The 20,432-nt window shown below is 59.7% G+C and overlaps 1 protein-coding gene across 8 annotated transcripts in view; it reads left to right on the top strand.

Moving 5' to 3' along the window:
• The window catches only part of Casz1 (castor zinc finger 1), a 152,360-nt gene that overhangs the window by 125,250 nt on the left and 6,678 nt on the right, over nt 1–20,432 (top strand). For all 8 annotated transcript variants that reach the window (XM_070037340.1, XM_070037337.1, XM_070037338.1 and 5 more), the window contains 13 exons: nt 970–1,461; nt 5,401–6,235; nt 7,458–7,526; nt 8,876–8,966; nt 9,652–9,816; nt 10,599–10,771; nt 11,511–12,364; nt 14,759–14,894; nt 15,149–15,212; nt 16,386–16,540; nt 16,659–16,781; nt 17,831–18,169; nt 19,580–19,778. In XM_070037340.1, coding sequence (XP_069893441.1) covers nt 970–1,461; nt 5,401–6,235; nt 7,458–7,526; nt 8,876–8,966; nt 9,652–9,816; nt 10,599–10,771; nt 11,511–12,364; nt 14,759–14,894; nt 15,149–15,212; nt 16,386–16,540; nt 16,659–16,781; nt 17,831–18,169; nt 19,580–19,778 — 3,695 coding nt within the window. The remainder of the gene's footprint in view (nt 1–969; nt 1,462–5,400; nt 6,236–7,457; nt 7,527–8,875; nt 8,967–9,651; nt 9,817–10,598; nt 10,772–11,510; nt 12,365–14,758; nt 14,895–15,148; nt 15,213–16,385; nt 16,541–16,658; nt 16,782–17,830; nt 18,170–19,579; nt 19,779–20,432) is intronic.

Below are 20,432 nucleotides of genomic sequence, written 5' to 3'. Positions count from 1 at the left end.
GCCACTGGCCAAGGAGAAGGGCTCCGTGGTCCACAAGCAGAAGTTGTGGTTGGTGGGGCCCAGGGACTTGACCTGGCCGAGGAATGCCAGAGGATGGCACGGCTCGGGTGGAGGGATGCCAGCCAGGAGCTGCTGGGTCGGCAAGGCAAGAGTCTGGCCCAGGCGGGAAGCTGGTGGCGGCAGAGTCCTCCCCAGGGACCTGTGGTGAGGTGAATCCCAGGCAGGGGGAGCGGAGGAGTGGCCCCGCCAGCCTCCCCCGAGCCGTCCTGTCCCCCTCAGCACCTGCGCTTCAGTGCCCACGACCCTTGTGTCTTTGGAGGTGCCACCCCTTATGTGGGGCTTTTGAGGGCCAGACAAGCCCAGGAAATGCTTCCTGAAACCAGGTTCCAGGAAGAAGACTTGGATTTAATGAGCCATTCATTCATTCATTCATTTGGCGGGGGGGGGGGGGGGGGGTGTCATGGGGCTTGAACTCTGGGCCTGGGCACTGTCGCTCAGCTCTTCAGCTCAAGGCAAGCGCTCTACCACTTGAACCACAATGCTACTTCTGGTTTTCTGGTGGTCAATTGGAGATGAGAGTCTCATGGACTTTCTTGCCCTGGCTGGCTTTGAACCGCGATCCTCAGATCTCAGCCTCATAAGTAGCTAGGGTTACAGGCGTGAGCCCCCAGCGCCTGGCTCATTCATTCATTTTGAACCACTACTACATGCCAGGCACTGTAGTAGGCTTGGAGGATAAAGCAGCTCGGGGTCCTGCCAGCCCTCCCAGCCTGTGGGGGGAGACGAGGCTGCGCCAGGTGGTCTCAGAGCACTTTGTTGGAGCCATGATGGAAATGACATGATTGATGTGATATTGTGTGATATGGGGAGACCTGTGGCTTGGGGGTGTGGGCCGGCCCAAGGTGGGGGCGGGGCGCCTGTGTTGTGCCACGCAGGCCTCTCACCGCCATATCCCCTCCCTCCCCGCAGCTGAAGGCACCCGGTGCACAGACCCGCCCGCAGGCAAGCCGGCCATGGCGGCCAAGCGCAAAGGCGGCTTGAAACTCAACGCCATCTGCGCCAAGCTGAGCCGCCAGGTAGTGGTGGAGAAGGGAGCAGAGGCCGGCGGCCCCCAAGCCGAGGGCAGCCCCCTGCGGCCTCGGGACAAGGAGTGCAGCGGCCCTGAGTCTGGGGTGACCCGGGCCCCCCGCAGCGAAGAAGACAAGAGACGGGCGGTGATCGAGAAGTGGGTGAATGGGGAGTACAGCGAGGAGCCGGCGCCCGCGCCCGTGCTGGGGCGCATCGCCCGTGAGGGCCTGGAGCTGCCGCCCGAGGGCGTCTACATGGTCCAGCCCCAGGGCTGCAGCGACGAGGAAGACCACGCACAGGAGCCCTGCAAGGACAGCGGGGGCCTGGAGGACAAGGACGCCGATGGACCGGCCGCAAAGGATGATGGTAGCTCTGGTGGCAAGCAGGCTTCAGGTGAGTGGCTGGCTCCGGGGTAGGGGTGGGGGTCAAAGATTGGAAAAAGGCACAGCGCCGCGGGGAAGCCGAGAAGGGTGCTGTGTCCAGGGAGCGTGCCCGCTTGCACTTCCAAAGGCCAGCCCCTCATCCGACCCGCACGGACTCCTGGCAGGCAGAGGATCAGAGACAAAGGCTAGAGGGACAGGTGTGTGGATGGCTGTGTGGATGGAGGATGGATGGATAGAAGGGTGGCTGGTGGTTGACGTGATGGCACACACCTGTAGAGTGTCCAGGGGCCATGATACATGGAGTGGGGAGCCAGGGGTAGGCTTGGGGGCCCCACGCCCAACACCACGTGAGCCCTGGGAGGGCTTTGTCCCCCTCAGCCTTCCCCTGCCTGCGGTCCGGTCCGTGCCACCCCTCTGCCCCTCGCAGGAGGACTGACCCGCCTAGCCAGCAGATTCCCTTACACCCCGCTGCCCAGACCTGGTCCTCTGGCTGACCTCTCCCACAAGATGGCCCCGGCCCAGCTTCTCCAGTGTCCCCCTGACCTCAAGACGCAGAACAGCCCGGTGTTCTTTCTGTCCCCGGGAGGGCAGGCCTGGGGTTCCCTGTGAGGAGCCCCAGGAACTGGGCCTTGGCTGTTCTCCACAGACTCCTTCCAGGCTTCTCCCGGAGCCAGGCCCCTCCCCTGCCCGCTCCCCAGTCCCCTTCCCCCTGCAGTGAGGGGCGCATCTCCTCCCTGTGCGGGGAGCCCTGCGCAGCCACATAATTATGCATATAAGATATAAACAGAGCTGTTTAATTATCCTTCGCCACATCAGTGACAGAGTAATTAACAAACATTGCAAGATCAATGAGGAAAAGTGTGACCTTCAGTTTCCTCTGATAGGAAAAGCCCTTGCCGCTGCCAGACACAAGGTGATTGTGCGGGGCCGGGGAGAGGAGAGGGACGGGGACAAGGGCCGCTGTCCCCTCAGCTTCCCCTGCGCTCACCCCGGGCTCTGCTCAAGGCCTGGAGCTAGGGGAGTAGCCTCACCTCCTGGCAGGAGGCGGGGCTTGGACAGCCCATGGCCTCCTGGCCAGCCCGCCCTCTCAGCCCAGCGACGGCCCCAGCTGCCCACCCTGAGCTCGGCTCCCTAGGCCACCTTCTGTATGCCTGGGGGCTCAGGAAGGCCTGAGGGGGGTGGGGGGCTCTGGGCTGCCTCTGGGACCCCCGCCTGGCCCCTCCCTACTCGAAGCTGCCTGCCCTTCAGAGCCTTCTGTTTCTCTGCCATATTTAGTGAGGCCTCAGCTGCCTCCAGCTATTTTTAGCCCTCTCCCTGGTCCCTGAGCCACTGCATCCAGCAGTCGGCAGAGCCCACTCCCCGCCGGGCCAGCCCCCAACCTGGGTAGGCTGGTGCGCAGGCCCGCACTGACCCGGGGCCTGCCAGGAGACCAGATGTCTGTGAGCTCCTTGAGTCACTCTGCCCAGCCTGGGTGCCAGAACGCCGCCTGGGACTGTCCTGTCCTCAGTGAGATCCCAGTGCCCCCCCCCCCAGAAATGTCCCCCTCCCTCCAGGAGCTCAGAGTCCCTTCCATATTCACAGCTAGTGCTGTGCCGCCAGGCCCCACCATGTTCTTTCAGACACCCTGGTGTGTGCTCTGAGACTCCCGCACCTGACAAGCGTGGATGTGGTTCAGTAAAGAAGGGTCCTCTCCGGCTTCCCCTAGCTGCTAAGAGCCCCAGACTGGGGGGCTTAGCCACCTTTCTGTGCCCAGATGGGTAGACTCACACCCCAGTAGAGAGAGTATGGGTACCCTGGGCTGTGAGAGTCTCACCGCCTGTGAGCACAGAGCTTTCTTTCAGGGCATAAGAATTAAGATGCTAGAGCCGGGCGCCGGTGGCTCACACCTGTAATCCTAGCTATTCAGGAGGCTGAGATCTGGGGATCTCGGTTCAAAGCCAGCCTGGGCAGGAAAGAACGTGGGACTCCTATCTCCAATAAACCACTAGAAAACCGGAAGTGGCGCTGTAGCTCAAGTGGTAGAGCGCTCGCCTTGAGCTGAAGAGCACAAGGACAGCGCCCAGGTCCAGAGTTCAAGCCCCATGACCAACAAAAAATAAATAAATAAAAATAATTAAGATGCTAGGGATAGGGCTGGGAAGGTGGCTCAGTGGTAGAGTGCTTGCCTTGCATGCATGAGGCCCTGGGCTCAATTCCTCAGCACCACATAAGCAGAAAAAGCCAGAAGCAGTGCTGTGGCTCAAGTGGTAGAGCGCTAGCCTTGAGCTGAAGAGCTAAGGGACAGCGCCTAGGCCCAAAGTTCAGGCCCCACAACTAGCAAAAAAAAGATGGTAGGGATGCTGATAGCTCATGTCTATAATCTTCACTACTCAGGAGGCTGAGATCTGAGGATCATTGTTTGAAACCAGCTTGGGCAAGAAAGTTTGTGAGTTTTTTGTTTTTTCTTTTGGTCAATCATGGGGCTTGAACTTGTGGCCTAGGCACTGCCCTGAGCTCATTTCACTCAAGGCTAGCACTCTACCACTTTGAGCCATAGCGCTACTTCCGGTTTTCTGAGGGTTAATTGGAAATAAGAGTCTCATGGACTTTTCTGTTCAGTCTGGCTTTGAACTGTGATCCTTGGATTTCAGCCTCCGGAGTAGCTAGGATGACAGGTGTGACCCACCGGCATCCGGCCACCATGCAACTCTTACTCTAGTTAACAACATAAAGCTGGAAGTAAGAGATGTGACTCCAGTGGTAGAGTGCTAGCCTTGAGCCCAAAAGCTCAGGGACAGCGCCCAGGCCTACAGTTCAAGCCCCATAACTGTCCCCCCTGAAAGGAAGGAAGGAAGGAAGGAAGGAAGGAAGGAAGGAAGGAAGGAAGGAAGGAAGGAAGGAAGGAAAGAAGGCGCCCAGTGAGAAAGTGGCACTGGATGGGCTCACTTCCTCCAGCCACCTGGGGGCTGTGGTGAGGATCTGCACGTGGGGTTTAAGAGATTATCTATGGGTATGTTTGTAAAGTTGGGGAAGGTAGCTAAGGGATGTGAACCTGTGAGTATGTGAACCAGCACATGGATGTGAGCTTGTGTACGTGGGTATGTGAAGGTGCGTAGGAGGGAACAGGTGTGTGTGAGAGTACGCGTGTGACTGCATGTGGGAGGTGTGTATGTATGTACACACGGGAGGCCCCTCCAGAGTCAGTACGCCCTGTGTGCAGACTGTGGGGAAGATGGATGGGTGCTGCTGGCCCTCGCCCTTACTCTCCAGTGAGCACCCTATGTGTGCACACAGGGACAGCCGAGAGGCTGGAGCAGGGAGCCTGAGGGAGGCTGGGTAGGCGCGTCAGCACGGGCCCTGCCCCTGCTCAGCACTCACGCTGAAGATCACGGCTTGAGGAGCCTGGCCAAGAAGGCCAGGGCCTGTCATGTCTCAGGACAAGCCCCATCTGCTCAGGAGATCCGTTTGTGGGGGTCAGGGAAGGCCCTCCAGGTGGGCCCCCCTCCCTTACCCAGAGCATCTCCCTCAGCCCTGGGCTGCCTCCAGGACTGGCCGGCCGGCCGGCCCACTACCACGGCCCCCACTCGAGAAGGTAGGCCGGGATCTGGCCTTACTTCCAGTAAAATGACTTCTCTTTCATATTAGGCCAAGGCAAGGGAGCGGAGACATTTATGAAACTTTGTTTAATGTACTGAAAAGCCATCGGCCAGAACATTTAGGAAATTGATTTTCCTGGCATTGATGAACTCGTTTTATTTTACCCCAGTATTAATTACTTTTTTTTAAAACAAATTAATTTAAGAGTCGTAAAACCTAACAAGTGAGCCAAATGTCCATAGATCATGTCCTGCTCCGCCCCCTCCCCATGCCGGCCTCCTCCCCCTCTGGGGGGGGAGTCCACCATGGGGGGCCTCCTGCCCTTCTCCTGCTCCCCCCTTCCCCCAGAGGTGACCTGCCCCTCCCCCTGTAGGAGAGGCCTCCTCCCTGCGGGACTACGCGGCATCCACCATGACCGAGTTCCTTGGCATGTTTGGCTACGACGACCAGAACACAAGGGATGAGCTGGCCAGGAAGATCAGCTTCGAGAAGCTTCACGCTGGCTCCACCCCCGAGGCGGCAGCCTCGTCCATGCTGCCCACCTCTGAGGACGGCCTCAGCAAACGCGCCCGGTTCTCTAAGTACGAGGAGTACATCCGCAAGCTCAAGGCCGGCGAGCAGCTCTCCTGGCCAGCCCATGGCACCAAGGCCGAGGACCGGGTGGGCAAGGAGGGGGTGGGTCCCCTGCCCAGCCTGCGGCTCCCCAGCAACACCGCCCACCTGGAGACCAAAGCCACCATCTTGCCCCTGCCCTCACCCAGCAGCCTCCAGATGCAGAACTTGGTGGCCCGCGCTTCCAAGTACGACTTCTTCATCCAGAAACTGAAGACGGGCGAGAACCTGCGGCCCCAGAACGGAAGCACCTACAAGAAGCCGTCCAAGTACGACCTAGAGAACGTCAAGTACCTGCACCTCTTCAAGCCCGGGGAGGGAAGCCCGGACATGGGCGGGGCCATCGCCTTCAAGACCGGCAAGGTGGGGCGGCCCTCCAAGTACGACGTCCGGGGCATCCAGAAGCCCGGCCCCGCCAAGGGCCCGCCTGCCCCCAGCCTGGCTCCCGCACCCCTTGCCAGCATGCCCAGCACCCCCAGTGCCCCAGGGCCGGGGCCCGAGCCACCTGCCTCCCTCTCCTTCAACACTCCCGAATACCTGAAGTCAACCTTCTCCAAAACAGACTCCATCACCACGGGGACCGTCTCCACTGTCAAGTAAGCCCCCCTCGATTCCCCTTCCCACCACCTGAGCCTTGGGACAGGACTGGGCAGAGAGGCAGAGAGGCCCACCTCCTTACCCATGAAGCCCACAGTGGTGGGTACATCCACTTATGCCAGCTCAGCCCCCACCATGCACACACACACACACGCACACGCACACACACGCGCACACACACACATGTGCACACACGCACGCACACACACGCACACACGCACACACGCACGCACACGCACACACACGCACGCACGCACACACACACCAAACACACACACATGCGCACACACGCACACACACGCACGCGCACACACGCACCAAACACACACACATGCACGCACACACACACCAAACACACACGCACGCACACACACGCACACACACGCACGCACACACGCACGCACACGCACGCACGCACACGCGCACGCACACCAAACACACGCACACGCACACACACCAAACACACATGCACACGCACGCACACACATGCGCACACACACACGCGCACACACACACATGCGCACACACACACGCGCACACACACACACCTCCTGTACCTTCGTCTGGTGAACCTGCATATTCTATATGTCCTGTGTACTTGCTGTCACACACCCGGACACGTGCCCATGACCCCTTGCTAACCCCTCGTTTGCCACATTGTCTTCTTCTGACTGCTGCCACCAGGACTGAGCACAGGCTGTGGCAGGCTGACACTGCTCCACTCTGGAGGCCATGCCAGTACTCCTGGCTTTGGGCTCAGAGCCTGGACCACGGAGGAGGCAGGAAGAAGCCGCTAGAAGGCTGGCAGGGAGATGCATAGGTCCTTTCGGCCTTAACCCAGGGGCGGAAAAACTAGCCTGGTCATGCGGACGAACGATATCCTTCCGTCCGCTGCAGGCCCCAACCGGTCGGCAGTACCCTCATGCTCGGTGCATGCTGGGAGCCAGGCTTCAGTTCCTGAAACTTCCTGTCTGGGTGGGCTGTTGGCCTGGTTGGGCCTCTAGCCCTCTGGCCTCACCTTCTCTGGGCAGCCCAGTCCTCAGCAGAGTTGGCCTGAGTCTCTGCCAGGCTTCTACCAAGAGACTCTCTGTCCCATCCCAAGCCTGTTGGAGAACCCAGAAGGGAAGGGCCAGGACGCAGTGCAGAGAGCTAACCTCCAGATGCGCTGGGGGCTGAGCCGCCCCCGTCCACTAATCAGCTGTGCCCTGTGTGTCTCACCAGGAACGGATTGCCCACAGATAAACCAGCTGTCACCGAAGATGTAAACATTTACCAGAAATATATTGCCAGGTAGGCCCCTGGGGAGGAGAGTGTGGAGAGAAGGTGGGGGACGCCAGGAGCAGCGAGGGGGGACGGGCTGTGCCAGGCTGCCTCCTCCCGCCCCCTCTACGCCTGGCCCTAAGCTGACCACGTCAGCCCTGCCCCTTGGGTGGCGCCCAGGCCACATAGTCCTTAGATAGCTTTGTCCCCAGGTAGGGCTGGGGGACAGGAGGCTCAGTGGGAAGGCCTGGCCACAGGTGAGTGCCGGCCCCGCCCGGGTTCCGTCCCCACACCCCCAGGGACCTGGGATGGAGAGATGGCCACTGTGGAGAAAGACAGTGGTCCTTCCCCATGGCCCTGATGACGCACGGCTCCAGGTCTACCCGTTTCCATTCCAAAGGCAGCAGGACTGGCCAGTGAAGACCCTCAAAGAACCTCCAGACCAGCCCCGCCCCCTCCCCAAGGCTGGTGCCTGGCGGGGCCACAGCCTGGCAGCAGCTTTTTCTATGATCTTCCCACTTCTTCCTGTCCCTCTGTCTTCCCCGCTCCACTCTTCTGTCTTCTCTTGATTATTATTACCATCATTATTATCACCATCGTTATTATCGGGGCTTTTGGTAGATGGTCCTTTTGGCAGCTTCCACTTAAACATTTATTTGTGAGTAGTTCTCCTTCCTCACCCCCCCCAGCAGTGGGCTTCTTCCCATCTCCTGAAACCCCATTGCCTGCGTGAAGCCCCCTCCCTCCCCCCGCCCCGTGGCCATGGCCACGCTCTCAGAGCCGCCCCCGGGATGGCCCCACGGAGCTGGACCATCCGCACGCCAGCCAGCGGCCGCAGAGCCGGGGTGGCTGGGCGGCGTGGAGCTCCGGGCTGTGCACTCGGCTGGAGAGCGAGCTCCTACCATGGGAAGCCAAACAGATGCTCTGCTTTAAAAATTCATAACTCTGGACTGTTTCAAGTGTCAGGAAAAGCCCAGAACAGAGAGAGCCCTTTAACACTTCTCAGCCGCAGAGCCCTGGCTGGTGCAGCCAGGCCTGGGGGGTGAGGGGGGCACGTGAATGGGTCATCGGCCACCTGCAGAAGCTCCAGGTCTTTTGTCGGTCCCTCCTCCAACTTGCGCTCGTGGCCTGTTCCACTTTCCTTACCCACCTGGGTGCCAGGCCTGTCTCACTGGGCACTCTCTCCCAGGCGGAGGCTGGCAGGCAGCTGGGATTCCCGACAGGCCCAATGCTTGGCCCTGCTGTCCCCAGACCACTTCACCTGTCTCCTCCCCACACACACACACATTCCCACCCAGGCTGTGTGGACAGGGGCTGCTCAGACCTAGGACCCTAGCAGAGAGGCCTTCCGGGGCTGACCCCTTCACTCTTCTCTTCAGGTTCTCTGGCAGCCAGCACTGTGGCCACATCCACTGCGCCTACCAGTACCGCGAGCACTACCACTGCCTGGACCCCGAGTGCAACTACCAGGTATGGGCCGCACCCCGCCTGTCCGCCCAGGACTTCCTGGAGGGGGAAGGGGCATGGGCCTAGGTGGGCAGGTCACCTCAACTTCACTTGGGCAGCTACCAGCCCACCCACATCCCTGTATAGCAGCCGAGAAAGGCCCCAGTAGGGCCTCCAGCCATTGTTGCCCTGGTGACCACCCCCTTCCACTGGGAATTGAGCATGGACTAATGACTCCGCCCATCAGCCTGTGCCCCTTGCTAACTGACTCCGTCCATGGTCTCCTGAGGTTGGGGATACTGGGCAGGGCTGGTGAGTTGGTGTTGACCAGGGCTGGTGACCCTGGTGGTGCTGGGCAGTCTGCACAGGGTTCTTCTGTTTTGCCAGCGCAGCCTACATGGCCACCGTGGGGTGTATTGTCCCCTGTCAGAGCCCTGGATGTCGGGGCGGGGGCTGTGCATCTTGTGTGTACTGCTGGGGAGCCAGGGGACGTTAGGTTAGGTTAGGAAGGGTCTCTGAGCCCTCCAGCTCATTCCTGCAACGGCCAGCGTCTGGGAACCCACCAGGCAGTCTGGCCTGCCCTGGCCCTAGGAGGGGTTATTTATAGGGTGACCTGAGGGCTTTGGGGCCAGCCCTGGCCTGGGCAGCCAGCCTTGGCATGCGGGTTAGGGGCAGGGGCTCTTGCCAGCTCAGCGCTCTCTCCTGGCAGAGGTTCACGAGCAAGCAGGACGTCATCCGGCATTACAACATGCACAAGAAGCGTGACAACTCCCTGCAGCATGGGTTCATGCGCTTCAGCCCGCTGGATGACTGCAGCGTCTACTACCACGGCTGCCACCTCAATGGGAAGAGCACCCACTACCACTGCATGCAGGTGACCGCACCTCAGAACCCCTCCACGGGTCCTCTCCCCCACCCCCGGGCACCACTGCCCCCCTCCCCACCCCCCTCCCCCCGTGGGCCTCCCTTCCTTCTAGTGCAGCACTGGGGGTAGCTGGCACCCTGAGTGTTCCAGAAGCTCCGATGTGGGCAGCGTCTGTCTGATGGCCAGTGTGGGGGCCTTCCCTGTGGCCATAATTGGTGTGGGGGGAATTCAGCGAGCTGTTTATACAGACAGACATTTTTCAGGCTTTAACAGCAGGAGCGGCATTGCGAGCGATTCCTGGGGAGGTTTTTGTTTAATTCTTTGTTTTAATGCCACACTGAGTCTGGGCTTTTTCAAGGTGTCAGGCCCAGAGGGAGCGACTTGGGGTTGCACGGAGCAGCCCGTGCCTCCTGCGTGTCTGTCAGGGGTTGTTATGGGCTCTGTAAGACAACCTGGCCAAGAAGAGGGGGGCCACCCTTCCGGCTGAGATGCTGCAGACACTGGCACAGCCCAACCCGCCAGGGTGCTCAGCCACACTGCTTTTTTACTCAATATGGCAACGTTGTCGGCCTGGCCCGGCTGAGGTGGGTGGGAGGGCCTGGTGCCCAGGAACCATCCACCAAGCAAACCCCTGAATTAAAGGTGAGTGCCGGGGTTCACGCGCCCCCCCCCCCCCCGGTCCACTCAAGCAGAGGCCCCCACGGTCCCCAGCCACACCCAGCCGCGCTGGCCTTGGTCCAGGAGGGCCGGGCTTGGCTCCCATCCCCTGACGGCCGTTCTGGCCTGCCTAGGTGGGCTGCAACAAGGTGTACACGAGCACCTCCGACGTCATGACCCACGAGAACTTCCACAAGAAGAACACGCAGCTCATCAATGACGGCTTCCAGCGCTTCCGAGCCACCGAGGACTGCGGCACTGCCGACTGCCAGTTCTATGGACAGAAAACCACGCACTTCCACTGCAGGTAAAGGGCTAGCCCACGCCGCTGCCCCGGCTGGGGAGGTGGCAGGGAGGCTCACCCACAGGACAGCCAGGGTCCAGCCCCTCCCGGGGAAAAAGGACAAAGATCAGGAATGACTAAGTGGTCTTGGTATGCAGCCTGGGTCTTCCATCTGTTCCTCCCAGGGTGTGTGTGTGTGTGTGTGTGTGTGTGTGTGTGTGTGTGTGTGTGTGTGTGTGTGTGTGTGTGTGTGTGTGTGTGTGCGTGCACGCGCGCCGGTACTGGGGCTTGAACTCAGGGTCCGGATGCTGTCTCTTAGCATTTGCAAGACTGGTGTTCTACCACTTGAGCTACAGTTCCACTTTCAACTTTGTGGTGGTTCATCGGTAATAAAAGAGCCTTACAGAGGGCTGGGAAGGTGGCTCAGTGGTAGAGTGTTTGTCTCTCATGCATGAGGCCCTGGGTTCGATTCCTCAGCAACACATAAGCAGAAAAAGCCAGAAGTGGTGCTGTGGCTCAAGTGGTAGAGCGCTAGCCTTGAGCTGAAGAGCTTAGGGACAGTGCCCAAGCCCAGAGTTCAGGTCCCATGACCAAGAGAGAGAGAGAGAGCCTCACAGAGTTTTCTTCCCATCTGAGATCCTCAGATCTCAGGTTCCCGAGTAGCTAGGGAGCCACCAGCACTGGCTCCACCCAGGAATTTAGTGGGCAGGGCTTCCTCCAAGTCCTGTGAGACCCTGGGTCAGGCCCCCAATGTTTCATCCAGGCGCCCCGGCTGCACGTTCACCTTCAAGAACAAGTGTGACATCGAGAAGCACAAGAGTTACCACATCAAGGACGACGCCTACGCCAAGGACGGCTTCAAGAAGTTCTACAAGTACGAGGAGTGCAAGTACGAGGGCTGCGTGTACAGCAAGGCCACCAACCACTTCCACTGCATCCGCGCCGGCTGCGGCTTCACCTTCACCTCCACCAGCCAGATGACCTCGCACAAGCGCAAGCACGAGCGCCGGCACATCCGCTCCTCGGGCACGCTGGGGCTGCCGGCCTCGCTGCTGGGCGCCAAGGACACGGAGCACGAGGAGTCCAGCAACGACGACCTCGTCGACTTCTCGGCCCTGAGCAGCAAGAACTCCAGCCTGAGCGCCTCCCCCACCAGCCAGCAGTCCTCCGCGTCGCTGGCCGCCGCCGCCGCCACCACCACCGCCACCCCGGAGGCCGTGCCCAGCACCGCCAAGCCGCCTAACAGCAAGATCGCCGGGCTGCTGCCCCAGGGCCTGCCTGCCTCCATCCCCCTGGCACTGGCCCTCTCCAACTCAGGCCTGCCCACCACCGCGCCCTACTTCTCCCTCCTACCTGGCCGCGGGAGCACCACGCTGCCTGTGGGTGCCCCTGGTCTGCTGGGTGCCATGTCCTCCGGGGCACCAGCCTCAGCCACTCCCGATCCGCCAGCGCTGGTGGCCTCAGGAGCTGGAGACTCGGCCCCCGTGGCTGCCACCTCTGTCCCGGTGCCCCCTGCCTCCATCATGGAGAGGATTTCTGCAAGCAAAGGCCTCATCTCACCCATGATGGCCAGACTAGCTGCGGCTGCCCTCAAGCCCTCTGCCACCTTTGACCCAGGTGAGCAGGCAGGGCTTCGCCCAGGAAGGAAGTGCCTTCTGCATCCAGCAGGCTCCTGTGCTCAGGTCCAGCAGGACAGGGCGGGGCTGGGAAGAGTGGATGCCTGGTCCCTGCCCCCTAGTCTCTGCTCACCAGTACCCCCTCTTTGCCTGGTCTCTGTCTCCATTCTGTTTGTTTTCTCTTTGGGGCCCTTTGTTCTGGCCAAGTGCCCAGCAAGCTCATTCCTCTGCTTCACCATCTGTGGAGCAGGGCACTGGTCCTGCCCCCTGGGTACCTCTGTGTCCTGGTAGCGTCCTGTCTGCCCAACACTCATGTCACTGATGAGCCCCAGGAGAGCTGTTCTAGAACCTTCTTCCCTCGGGTCTTCTCCAGCTGACCTGGAGAGGGAGGAGTCTAGCCTAGTGGCAGAGTGACTGCCCTGACATCTGGACACTGGACAGCCCTTCCAGGCTGAGGGATGCTGCCCAGCTTCTCCCCAGTAGAGTGTGTGTGTGTGTGTGTGTGTGTGTGTGCGCGCGCGCGCGCGCGCGCGTGCACACGTGCACTCACATGCCTGCAAGTATTGGGACTTGAACTCATAGTGTGGATGCTGCTTCTGAGCTCCTTTGCTCGGGCTGACGCTGTTCCAATTCCACTTCCCAATTTTTTGTTTTTGCTAGTTAATTGGAGATAGAGTCTCGCAGCTTTTTCCACTCAGACTGGCTTTGAACTGCCTCAGTTCTCAGCCTCCTGAGCAGCTAGGATTACAGGCGTGAGCCACCAGCATTTGGCTGGTAGGACCTTTCAGCGCTGTTCAGCATGGTAGTCATGTGCAGCTGTGGTGTGCTGGAAGTGGCTGGCATGGTGCAGAGGCCTGCTTGCAGCTGCTAATCAAGTATCCACACCTGCCCAGCGGCTGCCCCCTCCGACGGCGCGGGCCAGAGCCACGGGCTCAGTGCTGGTGGCCTTGCTGGCCACTGTGAGGGCAGCTTTTCTAACCCTTCCTTCCTTCCTACATCCCTTCCTCCCTTTCTTTTTTCTTTTCCTGTTTCCCCACTCCTCTCTCTCTGTTTCCTACAAAGAGCCATTCGTGTTATCCGAGTCCTCGAAAAGAGTTCAGCTCACTCCTGGGATGTGGCTCACGCCATTCCATTCATTCATTCATTCATTCATTTAACAACCATGGGTGCTTACGGAGAGCAGCTTGCTGGGTGCTTGCTGGGGGCTGGCACTGAACCGGGTGCTGAGGGCACAGGCAAAGGACAGACCGAAGGCCCTGCGTGGTGGTGAGGCTGACTGTCCTCGGTAGCATGGCTATGGGGGACCGGGGCTCCGCATGCACCTCCACCCGGGTGCTGGCCCCGCTTCCCGGGGGACCTTCAGAGACGTGTGTATCCAGTGGGACGCTCGGAGAGGTGCCCAGTGCCATGTAGCACTTTTCACGCCTCACGTGATAGTGGCGAGGCCTGCCCTGGCCACGCCCCTCCAGTGGTGGCAGGGGCCTGTGGAACGGGCCACCCTGAGCTCAGCCACCAGACTGTCAACTGCTGTCTTTTTCTTAAAGGGGGGGGGGGGGAATCTCCTTTCTCGCCAAGAAAGGTCAAAGCGGGAGGGAAACCATTTTCCTTTATTTTTAATAAAACGCCACTTTCTGTCTGTGGAGCAGCCCGCTCAGCTGTAGCGCCTTGGGGCAAATTAATATTTCAGTCACTTGGGGATTGTGGAACAAGGCTTGGTGGACACCTTCCTGTCAGCAACTTCTTCCTCCCTGCTCTGCCCGCCTCCTGCAGCCTCTGCCTGCCCAGCTTCCCGCCAGACCCAGCCAGGTCACCCGGGCGGCCCCGAGCCCCTTCCCCTGGACGGCTCACCCCCGAGGTCACACAGTTTGAAGCACCCTGATTGGCCGTCAGCCCCAAGAGTCCTGACACAGCAGATACCCTCCCCGGGCATGCTCAGTGCAGGCAGGGCCGTCGCCCGGGCAACAGCGGGCCAGGGACCACGGAGGGGCCGCTCCCAGTCCAGATCTGCCACTTTCCCTCAGCATTAACAGAGTCTTTAATAAAAGCTTACACGGCAGCCCCACAAATCGACTGTGACAGTTGGTGGAGAAAATGAAGGGTCCTCGTCCCCCGCCCCAGCCCCCTCCCCAGCCTCCTGCCTTCCTCCTCCGGGAGGCCCCAAGCCAGGACAACTTTGACATAATTTTGCAATAATTATCACTTAAAGAATTGCCACACAGGAGAAAGCGTCGCAAACGATCACGTCAGTGGGGAGAATCGCTGACCAGTGGCCCGGGCCTCCCCCGAGCCCCTGCCCACCCAGCCGCCGCCCTCCCTTCCATGGGGTGGGGGGGGGCAGAGTTTATGCCCATGAGAACCCTGAGCTCCTCTGAACCCCATCTTCCCTCCCCTGCAGGAAGCGGGCAGCAGGTCACCCCGGCCAGGTTCCCCCAGGCCCAGGTGAAGCAGGAGCCCGGTGAGAGCGCTGGCACCCCAGGCCCCCACGAAGTCTCCCAAGATCGCAGTCTAGACCTGACTGTGAAGGAGCCCAGGTGAGGAGAGGCTGCTGCAGAGTCAGACGGGCCTCGGAGAGGAGGCCCCAGAGAGAGAGGAGGCCCCGCCACGGCACCATCCAAGCTGGGCTGGCCAGGCCTGGTCCCTCCTTCCCACTCAGGGTGTACCCCTCCTGGTCAGGCAGCTGCAGCAGGCAGGGTCAGAGCCAGAGCCGGGACTGGTGGGGAGGGGTGCGTCTCGGGGCCCAGGCCCGCAGATGTCTGAGCTGAGTCCCTTGGTTTGTGTGTTCTAGTAATGAATCAAATGGCCATGCAGTCCCGGCAAATTCATCTCTTTTATCCTCGCTTATGAATAAGGTAAGAACCATCCATCACACGCCTCCCCGTCCCCCACCCAGAGAAATTAAAGCTGTGCTGGGGGGTGGGGGATGTGTTTGTTTTTTAATGTTTTCCCTCTAATAAGATGAGTTTGTACCATTTAAATTTTGAGGCCATTTTTCATCGAATATAATTTCAGAGCCACTGCTTACAAATTAATTTAATGAACTGGCTGAAGAAATATATTCCAGCCTCTGACACCTTTTTTTTTTCTCCCTTCAGATGGAGGACTCCAAAAGCTTTTCCAGAACCCTCTAACTTTTCTCACCCTTGGTTATTCCTGTTACTTATTTATTTTATATATATATATATATGTATATATATATATATATACTTTTTGTTTGTTTAGGAAGGATGGGGGGGTGGGAGGGAGGGGGAGAGTTCCCCAAAGTGGGTGAAAAGCATCAATTCCCACTTTTCAGATTGAGTAATGGTCCCGGATGCCTTCCAGAGAGGTTGCTCCAGAATATTTATTTTAAATAATGCAGGGTCTTTGTAAATTATACATCATCTCAAATATATTTTTCCCCTTCACATGATAAATTTGACTGCAGCAAGATTAATTTGGTTACTTGACACAAGTGACTGCGTTGAAGAGGAGCTGGGCCTGGGCTGGACCTCACGGGATGGGTGGGGCCTAGCCGGGCTCAGCCTGGAAGCAGCTCCTGCGGCCGGGCCTGCCGCCTGCACTCTGCTCCTTGCTGTTTGCCTTCCTTCCCCCCCCCCCATTCTCTGCCCCTGGCACACTCTCATTCCTTCCTGAGGAGCCCGGTGCCACCCCCCACTCCTCCCCCACAGCCACCGTCTTGCCCTCCTCCTCTTCCCTTCCCTTCCTGCTCCTCCTTTGTATGCCTTCTCTTGTTCTCAAGGAATTCATAGGGGTTCCCCCTTCCCTCCTCCTCCCCCTCCCCCCTCCCTCCTCCTACACGTCTTTTGAAAACCTTCTGGCAGGAAAATAACCAGGGAGCCGCAAAGTCTGGGGAGAGATGGGTCGCGGTGTGCCCAGAGTGGCGGCTGCTGCTTGACGGATGGATCTCGCATCTGGGCTGCTGCGGAGTCCCCCCCCTCTGCCCCCGCCCGGGAGGCCCTGCGTCTCCCGCAGGCAAAGCCAGGCGGGCTCAGAGCAGGCGGTCACAGCCTCTGTCCCCACAGATGTCTCAGGCCAACCCCGGCCTCGGCAGCCTGTTGAACATCAAGGCGGAAGCGGAGGGGAGCCCCGCTGCCGAGCCCTCACCCTTCCTGGGCAAGGCGGTGAAGACGCTGGTTCAGGACAAGCTCTCTGAGCCCTGGAAGGTGTACCTCCGAAGGTGAGGGGCCTGGGGCGGGCGGGGGGCGGGGGGGCACGCCCATCGCCTTGGTGGCCGGCACCTGCTTGCCCAGCTGCTCCCCCCCAGGCTCTTCGGTAATTGACGGCTCCTCTGCTAGGTTTGGCACCAAGGACTTCTGCGATGCCCAGTGTGACTTCCTCCACAAGGCCCATTTCCACTGCGTGGTGGAGGAGTGTGGCGCGCTCTTCAGCACCCTGGATGGGGCCATCAAACATGCAAAGTGAGTGAGGGGTCCCGGGGACCCCAACGCAGAGCCCCCTTCCTGCCTGGCTCCTGGCTGGTGCAAGTCTCTAGCAGCTCCTTAAGCAGAACCTGGCCTGTCAGAAGTGCTGCCCAGGGAGGTTAGGCCCCGCTTCCTCTGTGAACAGCTCCACCCCTGCGCATGCCCTGTCTGAAGGCCCTGAGCGCCAGACCGGGTTGGACCAGCAGCTCTGCCACAGATGCCCAGCTGGACAAGCTCGGCGCAGACTCAGGGCTCGGACCCGGGGTGACGGCCTTTCCAACTGTGCTATGACATCTTTAGATTCCCTTTGACCTCAAAATAATGCAGCGAATTTGCAAGTCAAGTAGAGGTCGTGGCAAGCCCAGATGCTGCTTGTAATTGAACTCAGAACTTGTAAACATTGAAAACAGATCATTACTCTCTTAAGCTTTTCTCCCCAGCTGCTAGAACACACACAAAAAAAAGCCTGTTGAGGGGCTGGGAAGGTGGCTCAGTGGTAGAGCGCTTGCCTTGCATGCCTGAGGCTCTGGGTTCGATTCCTCAGCACCACATAAGAAAAAAGCCGGAAGTGGCGCTGTGGCTCAAGTGGTAGAGTGCTAGCCTTGAGCTGAAGAGCTGAGGGACAGCGCCCAGGCCCAGAGTTCAGGCCCCACGACTGGACCCCCCCCCCAAAAAAAAGACTGTTGAGTACCGAGTCCTAGCTAGAGAAGGTTCTAGAAAGAAGGAAACCTCATAAGACAGGGCCTGCTCACACACTCCTTAGAGACAGGGAGGGCTCAGGGCGGAAGCAGCTCACAGTAGGAAGATGGGGTCAGGGTCCAGCCAAGACCCACGTTTAGAACTGGTGTCCACAGCCATCTGTCCTCATGTCCGTCTGTCCTGGTGGGGTCAGGGGAGGACTCCAGAGTCTGTGCAGGAATGAGGAAGGGACGCTCTAGCCCGAGCTTAGGACTGTACAAGGCACCTCTCCTCTCTGTGAGCCCGTGTACAGCTGGGTAGGAGCTGATCCACTTCGCACCTGAGCCGCCCTCCTGTTCCTCTCCCAGCTTCCACTTCCGGACAGATGGAGGAGCAGCCAAAGGATCCACGGAGGCCTCCTTCCCAGCCTCTGCCGCCGAGACCAAACTGCCCTTGGCCCCCTCGTCCCCTCCGGCGCCCCCTGGCACCACAGGCCCGGGGTCCTCCCTGGAGGGGCCCTCTCCCAGCCCCGCCTCGGTGCCCTCCACCCCTACCCTGCTCGCCTGGAAGCAGCTGGCTTCCACCATACCCCAGATGCCTCAGATCCCCGCGTCAGTGCCTCACCTGCCCGCTTCACCCCTGGCGACGACGTCTCTAGAGAGCGCCAAGCCCCAGGTCAAACCCGGGTTCCTGCAGTTCCAGGACAAGTGAGTCCCTCCCTGAGCTGCCGCCTGTCCCTGCGTCTCGGGAGGGGTGTAGCGGGCGCGAGGAGGCCCCGCTCCTCACCCTGCACAGATAGGCTGGCTCTTCCCAGCCTCCGGGACCTGGCAGTCAAGGCCACGTCCTTCTAGCCAAAGAAGCTGCCGCCCGAGCCTCTCAGCCTGTTCCTGAGCAGTAGTGGGGGGGGGGCAGCGGGAGGCTTTGGGGATCCCTCAGGGACTGGCTGCGGTGGGCTGGGAGAGGGGGGTTCGGATAAAGGGAGGGGGCCACCTGGCTGGCCCCTGTGGCACATGCCCAGGCTGAGTAGGCATAGGAGCCATGGATGGGGGCGGGGCCGGGCCCCCCAGGCCCACAGCCGCCTGCACGGGGGTCTGAGCCCCCGGCGGGAGGGGTCTTCCTCACTCGATGGTGGTGGCGCCTTGCGACGAGAACGGTGACTTTGTATCGTAATGTGTGCGGCTTCCTGTTCTCAATAAAAGTAATAAATTGAATTATTTATACCGCCTGAGTAGCAGCTGTCCTCCCTCTCTGAGCACCTGGGGCTGGGGTGCTCCTCTCCGGCCCTCCCCCTCCTCCCTCCCCCTTCCCGAAGCGGCAGCCACTGTAGTTTTCCAGATCTGGTCCATGTTCCCACTGCGGATCCAACTCTTTGGGACCACAGTGATGCCAACCAGAGCCAGAGGCTGGCGCCCCACACCCTCCGGCAGCCCGGGCGGCAACTGGGCCAGGGCTGGGCTGCCCGCTGGCCCTCTGCCTTCATGGACAGGCCAGCGCAGGAGCTTGGCCCAGCCTGCCCCCAGCCCCCACCAGCTCCTTCCGCTCCTCTGCTTGTGGGTTCCCCGAATGGGTGGGCACTGCAGGCCCCAGCTGACCTTGGGGAGCCCCAACAGCTGTGAGCCTCAGGACCTGACAGCGGGCACATGTTCCCACTTGCTGAAGCTCCTTGGTAGCCAAGCTTCCCGGTAGCGCTGCCCACCCATCTGTCAGTCAGCCACATCCAAGGCAGTGCCAGGCCATGCCAGCTAGGCCCTCACTGGTATCCTGCCAGGGCTGGCTGGCAGCACCATCCCTTATTTTCATATCCAAGAAGTGATTGCAGCCATCCTTATCTATAATCCCAAGATGTGGCATTGGAAACTACATGTCCCGGCATGCAATGCTCTAGGCGCCCCGCATATTGCCATCCCCAGTGTACCAGGCAGAACTCCTAAAAGGAGGGAGGGATGCATGCTGGGATCTGTAGTCTTTGGCTGAATCATCCTGTTGCGCAGGAGGGCATTCCTCTGGATTGCACCAGCATCTGTGGTGACTGAGGAATGAACCCCAACACAAGTAGTCAGGACAAGGGGGGAGGGCTTGGGATGCCAATGACCTTCTGGGCTGTGGTTTCCTTCTAGCGATCCTTGCCTCACCACCGACTGCAAGTACGCCAACAAGTTCCACTTCCACTGTCTCTTCGGGAACTGCAAGTACGTCTGCAAAACCTCCGGCAAGGCCGAGTCCCACTGCCTGGACCACATCAACCCCAACAACAGCCTGGTGAACGTTCGAGACCAGTTTGCTTACTACTCCCTGCAGTGTCTCTGTCCCAACCAGGTCAGTGCCGGCGGGCAGGCCAGCCCCAGGGCAGGGGAGGCCCAGGGCCCAGAATGAACTTCTGGCAAACACTCTGCTTTTCACACCCTTTTTAAGTTGGCCCTCACCAGACTCTGAAAGGACGCTGTCTGCCCCGAGGCCCCTGAAGGCCCCAGGCCAGGGTCCAGATTGGTGCTAAATTGGTGAGGTCTATCATTTCAGACCTAACTCCCAGGGGGCAAATGCACTTGACTTCATTCTTGCCCATCCTTGAATTAGCTTTTTCCCTTTCTCTGGAGTCCTAGAATTTTAAAATAGACTTATTCAGTAGATAAAGAGCACCATCCAGGCCAAGAAAGGGCAGATCAGATTCAATTTAAAACCTACCCTTGCTGGGTGCTGGTGGCTCACACCTGTAATCCTAGCTAGTCAGGCTAAGATCTTAGGATCACGGTTCAGAGCCAGCCCGGGCAAGAAAGTCTGTGAGACTCTCATTTCCAATTAACCACCTGAAGATCGGAAGTGGCTCTTGTGGCTTAAGTGGTAGAGTGCTCGCTCACCTTGAGCTGAGGAGCTAAGGGACAACACCCAGGCCCAGAGTTCAAGCTCCATGACAGACCCCCGCCCACCCCCCAAAAAATAGCCTACCCTCAAGAGTGTCAGGGACTGCCTGAG

Source organism: Dipodomys merriami, unplaced genomic scaffold (assembly GCF_024711535.1).
Source record: "Dipodomys merriami isolate MVZ:Mamm:240054 unplaced genomic scaffold, mDipMer1.0.p SCAF_28, whole genome shotgun sequence".
Classification (NCBI taxonomy): domain Eukaryota; kingdom Metazoa; phylum Chordata; class Mammalia; order Rodentia; family Heteromyidae; genus Dipodomys; species Dipodomys merriami.
The sequence above is the reverse complement of the archived record's forward strand: the minus strand, read 5'-3'. Positions and strand labels throughout refer to the sequence as shown.